The sequence below is a fragment of the Apteryx rowi genome, unplaced genomic scaffold, assembly GCF_003343035.1.
Source record: "Apteryx rowi isolate R43461 unplaced genomic scaffold, aptRow1 scaffold_99, whole genome shotgun sequence".
Lineage (NCBI taxonomy): Eukaryota > Metazoa > Chordata > Aves > Apterygiformes > Apterygidae > Apteryx > Apteryx rowi.
Genome location: NW_020451304.1, coordinates 1,812,908 through 1,818,827, shown reverse-complemented (window position 1 = coordinate 1,818,827; position 5,920 = coordinate 1,812,908). Strand labels below are relative to the sequence as shown.

The 5,920-nt window shown below is 58.1% G+C and overlaps 1 protein-coding gene across 1 annotated transcript; it reads right to left on the bottom strand.

Annotated features, from left to right (window-relative positions):
• Positions 1–2,374: 2,374 nt before the first annotated feature.
• On the bottom strand, positions 2,375–4,768 carry RTN4RL1 (reticulon 4 receptor like 1). The gene is made up of 2 exons (XM_026055324.1): positions 4,753–4,768; positions 2,375–3,810 (listed from the first exon to the last, which is right to left on the bottom strand). The coding sequence occupies exons 1-2, from the start codon at positions 4,766–4,768 to the stop codon at positions 2,375–2,377; spliced, it is 1,452 nt and encodes a 483-aa protein (XP_025911109.1).
• Between the last annotated feature and the right edge of the window lie 1,152 nt (positions 4,769–5,920).

The window sequence follows — 5,920 nt, the reverse complement described above, 5'->3', positions numbered from 1 at the left end:
AAAAACTTAGTTTATCCTCAAAGAGCCGCGGCCGTGGAGGGTGACGGCAACACGGGGGAAGGCGGGAGGAACATCAGAAACCTATAGTCCATGCCAAGCGACATCTCCTGTTCAGCAGTATATCGTGTCTCCCTTCTGGTTTTTAAGCAGTAGCCTTCACTGCTGGGAGCTAGAGCGCTTGATTGACAAGGCTTGTAATAAASCACGGAGCTGCCTTTACTTTCCCTACGTGTGAAAGGAAAAGATACTAAAAACACAATTACGGTTTTGAGTCAGGTGTAGTCTCTTCTAATATAATTCGTCTCAAAGACTATCCGTAGTGCCGGCTGCACCCACGTCATTTATAAAACATTAGCATCTCCTGCACTGACATTTCACTCCTATATTACAGGAGCTACACAGAGGCTTAAAAAAAAATTAATAAAGTGCTTCTCTTCTTCATTCTCCCACTGAGAGCTTTGATTTCCAGGGTAGGAAACGAAATAACCAACATAACAACATTCCCCACTTCTAAGGGACAGTGCCAGACTCATTCCGTTGCTGTTGGTTATAGAGAGTAGGACGAGAGGGAGCTATTTCAGAGCACGGATTATTTGTTCTGGCTGCATTGGACATCCCTTTAGTGGAGGTTTCGAGCCCTGTAGACAGAAAAGTTTGGATAGGAGGGGGGAAGGCTTGATGAAGTAACCTCCCCCTCTCTCCTCCCAGAGTCACTGCTGCGCTTCCCCAAAAACGGGATTTAAAAATGGAGCATCCAAGGCTCCTAACCTGCCTTGCTTGGAGGGTTGTGTGTGGGGGAGATGCACGGACGGATGGACGGACGGACGATGCTCTGCTACCCCAGCTGCCTGCTCCCAGCCTGGAGCTGCTCCTGGAGCCGTYGGCATAATTGCTCCGCGTGCCGGGAAGCGTCCCTTTTCCAGAGCCTCCGGCCCTGCGGGGAATAGCTCTGGGCTAGCAACCCCCTGCTCCCATCGGAATAGCGTTATGAAATGAGAACCAGCCTTTGCTCTTGTCCAAGATCGTTTTTATTTCCCTCGTTCCATTAACCTCAGCATCTGCTTTGTCTCACGCCTCCGCTCCGGCAGGGAATGGGCAGCGACCGCGGGATTGGGGCAACCCCTTCCGCGGCGTGGGAATCGGCACCGGGCCGACAAGCGGATCCGCTCCCTCCCCTCGGCGTGGCCCCGACCCCTCTGTATGGCTGTTTGCACCGCGTTCCCCCCCCTCCCCGCTGCAGACCGGAGCGCCGCCGTCCTCGCCGGCCCCTCGCGCCGTGCGGTTCCCCCCTCTCTGCCTCTTCCCGCGCCGCGACCTGCTCCTGCCGCCGCCGGGACCCCCCTTTTCCCCGGCGCGGGGCTCCGCAGCTGTGCCCCCGGCACCGGCCGTCTCCAACCCGCCTCCTTGTCCCCCCCGCGTGCTGCAGAACCGGGGCGCCCGGGGGCGGTTTGGCTCTCGGCGTCGCGTGCGGCCCCCGCACCGAGGCTTTCGGCACCTGTAGGCACTGCTGCCGCTTGTTCCCTTGAGCAAAAACCGTAGGCTGTCCCGCTATAAACTCAACCGTACAATCCTTAGTTCTGGAGATATAGTTTCCGTATAGTTTATAAACATTATAAGACATACATATGGATAATCGAGGGGAAGGGGGGACTTGTGCATTTTTTTTTTGTTTGCTTTTTTTTTTTTTAATGTGTGAATGTGGTTACAAAAAAACGCACCTTCTGCAGGTACCTCATTTCTTAAGGTTGTTTTTTTTTTTTAAATTCCACCTCTAATCAGTCTTTCCTTTGGTAGTCGGCTACTGCAAGCCCAGCAGGCGAGCCCTGTTCCGCGACGATGCCTGAGATAGTCAGGGTTTGAGATTGTCTTCGAAAGAGATTTCCAGCCGCCTTTGGCCTGTGGGTTGGGAGCCAAAAAGGGCTTAAAAAGGGGGAGAACCAATGTCCTTACGACATAATTATAGGTGTCCTTGCACTCGCTCTCGGATAAACGGCGTAGGCTTAATCGGTGATCGTTTTTACAGCAATCGTGTCCCTTTCGGTCACTGGAGGGGTCGTTCAGAGCGCTCTCAAATTAGCAGGGTTTCGCAAGAGCGCGGCCCCAGTCCGTTCGTCCGGCCGTCGTCGCCGAAGAGCCGGCCGCCGTCCCTGCCGCCCGGCTTTCCCACGGGCACCGGGTCTGGCYGGCGGCACCGGCGCGGGCTCCCGCAGCGCAGCTCGCCTTCCTCGTGAGCCGCCCGGACCTTCGAGAGCCGCGGCAGCGCTCTGCCCTCTCCCCGGGCCAAATCCTCCGCGCGCGCAAAAAAGGAAGAAGAAAAGAAACTCTGGTCCGTCGTGGCTGGGCGGCAGTGGAGACGGGGCGGCCGCGGCGGGGCTCAGCGGATGATGGCCGCCAAGGCCACGACGAAGGCGAGCAGCGATGATGCCCTGGCCCCCGCGCAGCCGGCTGCCTGCTGGACGCCGCTGGGCGGCCGCACGGGCGTCCGCCGGGTGCACTTACCCTTGCGCCTYGGCGGCGCCGTCGGCATCGTGCCGAAGCTGAACTTGTGCTGATAGTCGGGCACGTAGTCCTGGAGCTCGTGCGCGCTCTTGCGCGGCCCCGGCGAGCCCGGCTTGGCGGCTCGGTGGCGGCTCTTGGGGCTGGTGCAGTTCTTGCCGGGCTTGCGGGAGCCCGGGGCGGCCGCGGGCTGGCTGCTGTGCAAGCCGTTCTCGGCCCCGTTCTCCTTGCCCTTCTCCTTGGAGGGGTGGTGCGGGTGGCGGTGGCTCTTGGAGGCTCCTCGGTCCGCGGTGGAGAACGTGTGGGTCTTAATCTGGTGGAGGGACTCGGCGCCCGAACAGTTCCTAAAGTCTTCTGCTCTTAGCTCCTTGAGGTCCTTGCCGCGCATCCGCTCGGGCGCCTCGCAGAGGACGCTGGAGCTGGAGCCCCTGAACCTGCGCAGCCACTCCCAGAGCGAGCGGGCTTTGCAGTCGCAGCCCCAGGGGTTGCCGTTGAGCCGCAGGAACTCCAGGGCTCCCAGCGGGGCCAGGCAGTCCCCCTGCAGCTCCGCGAGRCTGTTGTTGAACAGGAAGAGGGTGGTCAGTCGCCGGAGGTCGTGGAAAGCCCGCCTGTGAACCCACTGCAGCTGGTTCTGGTGCATGAGCAGCCGGTCCAGGTTTATTAGTCCCCTGAACGTGTTCTGATGGAGGCTCCAGAGCTTGTTTCCRTGGAGGAAAAGATGGCTGAGGTTAACCAAGTCAACAAAAATATCGTCCTGGAGGAACTCGATGTGGTTGTCTTGCAGGTAAAGGTATTGCAGGTTGTGGAGGCCACCGAAAATCCCGCTGGGCAGGGAGCTCAGCCCGCACTTGTACAGGTACAAGGCGTGGAGTTTCACCAGCCCTTGGAAGGTGTCCGCCGCCAAAGCCCTTAAGTAGCGGTTGTCCCCCAAATCCAGCTCTTCCAGGTTTACGAACCCCTCGAAGGTGTTGGGGTCGATGAAGGTGATGTTGTTGGAGTAGATCCAGAGGGTGACCATGGAGGGGCTGAAGTGCCCCCGCAGCAGCAAGGTGATCTGGTTGTTCTGGAGGAAGATCCTCTCGCTGTCCTCGGGGATCCCCTCGGGAATGGTGACGAAGTTGTGGGCTTGGCAGCTGACGGTCATCGGGGACGGGTAGCACACGCAGTCGCTGGGGCAGCCCCCAGCCACCTGGACCTTCAGCCCCAGCAGCACCAGGAGCAGCTCCACGAAACCCCCTGTTCGGAGAAAGGCGAGAGCGGGGTCAGGCCGGGTTAGGACGCCGCGCGGCTYGCTCCAACCCACCCGCCTGGCGACTGCGGCGGCGAGGATTATTCCCAGTGARAAACGCCCCCGATTAACTCGGCCCTCTTTGGGGCTCCTGAATCATCCGCAGAAACGGCCGCGACCGTGACGAGCGGGTCCATCGCACGCAATAGGTTCGGACGTGGTCCACRGAGCACTTCCGACCTGCTCGCGCTGCGCCCGCTGGTCGCGCGCTCGTGCTCCGAGCCCTAGCTGGGTAAAGGAAACTTTTCCCGGGGAATTGGCACTGGCAGCACAAACAGCAAACACCTCCATTTGCAGGTAGCTAGAGCAGTCAGCAGAAACGCAGCCACGCAAAGTGCCAAGGAGCAAAACCAGAGATGCCCAGGAGACGCAAAGCCTCAGCACCTCCGGCAATGTATTTCTTTAATAGCCCTTGCTCGCCTATGGGACGGGTCGAGGTACAGAGCAATTTTGCACTTCCCAGGGATCCATCCGGAGCGCGCTTGCTCCGTGCAGCTGCGCAGCGCCCTGGCGCTCTCGCAGCAGCGGGCTCCTGTCTCTGCCCCCCTTTCGCTACMGCTGCGACCCTCGACGCCTGCTAGACAAGCGGGCTACAGGAAACCTCGCCAGCGGTTGGCAGAAAAGGCCGAGCCGAAAACTCGGTTAGGAAGCGCTCGGGTGCATATTTGTAAACTGCGGAGGATGGGAACCAAGGGCGGCAGCAACCCTGGACACACCACGCGCAGCTCCGGCACCGGCCGCCTCTTGCTCCCGCCCTTCGCACCGGGCTCGCTTGCAGGCTGCGCCGGCCGCACCGAGCGGCTTTGCCGACACCTTGCACTGGGCTGTTGTTTCCCATTCCCATTCCCATTTAGATTTGCTTTCCCTCTTGCACAAAAAAATTTGCGCGTCTTACAAATTCTGCCTCCGGAGCCGAGAGCAGAAGGGAGTAAAATCCGAGCAGCGTACAGCCGCCGGGACCATCCTACCTGGGAGCCCTTGCATTGCGGTTTACTTGCGGGAATGCGAAAAACAGGAGTGGAAGGGGAGTTCACCTCTAATTATCCTGGGCCGTTATCACGAGATGCTCTGACGCGGGACCCCTGGGGCTTTCATAATCCCCCTTCTAAGCGCCTAGAGCTGAATACAAGTGGGAGGCAAAAAATCCGCTGGTTTCTTATTCATTCTGTTTAAAATATAACTCTCTGGTTAGCGCTGCCTTGCGCATTGTATGGAGATCTATTACCGTATAGTTAATAGCAGGTGACCTGCCCGTCTCCATTTGGATGCAAAGTTGTTAGGAGAAACYGCCTTTCTCAGGCTCCTCATAGATTACCAGTAAGGGGCAGTCATCTCTGACTGTACTAGCATTAAAAAATAGTACGGCTAGTGATAAAGCCGCCAAAGCGTTTGCTCCAGCCTCCTGTGCGAGGAGGATGGGAATGTTTTCCAGGCTCTGCCCTTCCGAGATGAAACACTGGCTGCAGTCGGGAGCGGTTCCCACGTGAGGGGGACAAAGCTATGTTTGCAAGCACGGATTCTGCTTTTCGCCCGCTGATTTGCTTTGCCGAGCGGGACRGCTGCGTGCTCCTCGTTTTACCTGGCTGCCGCCAAAGCGCGAAGACTTGTGCAGGTCTTATGTTTATTAGTAAAATCCTGCCAGGCACAAGCACGGAGATGATCTGCCACATGCAGAGCCTGTTATTGCAAATACCAAATCACGAGGGCCTGAATCAATAAACCATCTCCCGGCTATGAGCAGCAGGTCGGCAGATTACATCTTGCTTCCAGACGATGGTTTTATGCGTTGTTCCCCGACACGAGAGCTGCCGAGCTAACGGGATTACCGAATTTCACGTATGGCGCGGCGACGACAGGCTGCTCTTTGCGACGTGCGGGGATGGATGAAGGTGGCCAGGGTCTCCCTGGCACGAAACCAGGGTATAAAACACTCCCGAAACGGAGCGGCGGTGTTTAACATCTCCGTGAGTGTGGGCACCGCTCCAGCAGTGCAGTTCAGAGGGAACCGAGTCCTGTTAGTCCGTTAATTAACGGATATTCATGAGCTCGTGCCCAAAGTTCCTATGGAAAAGAAGCAGCTCTTGCCGTAGCCGATGGCGGTTGCGATGGTTGTTTTGGGTGCGGTACTGGCTCGCA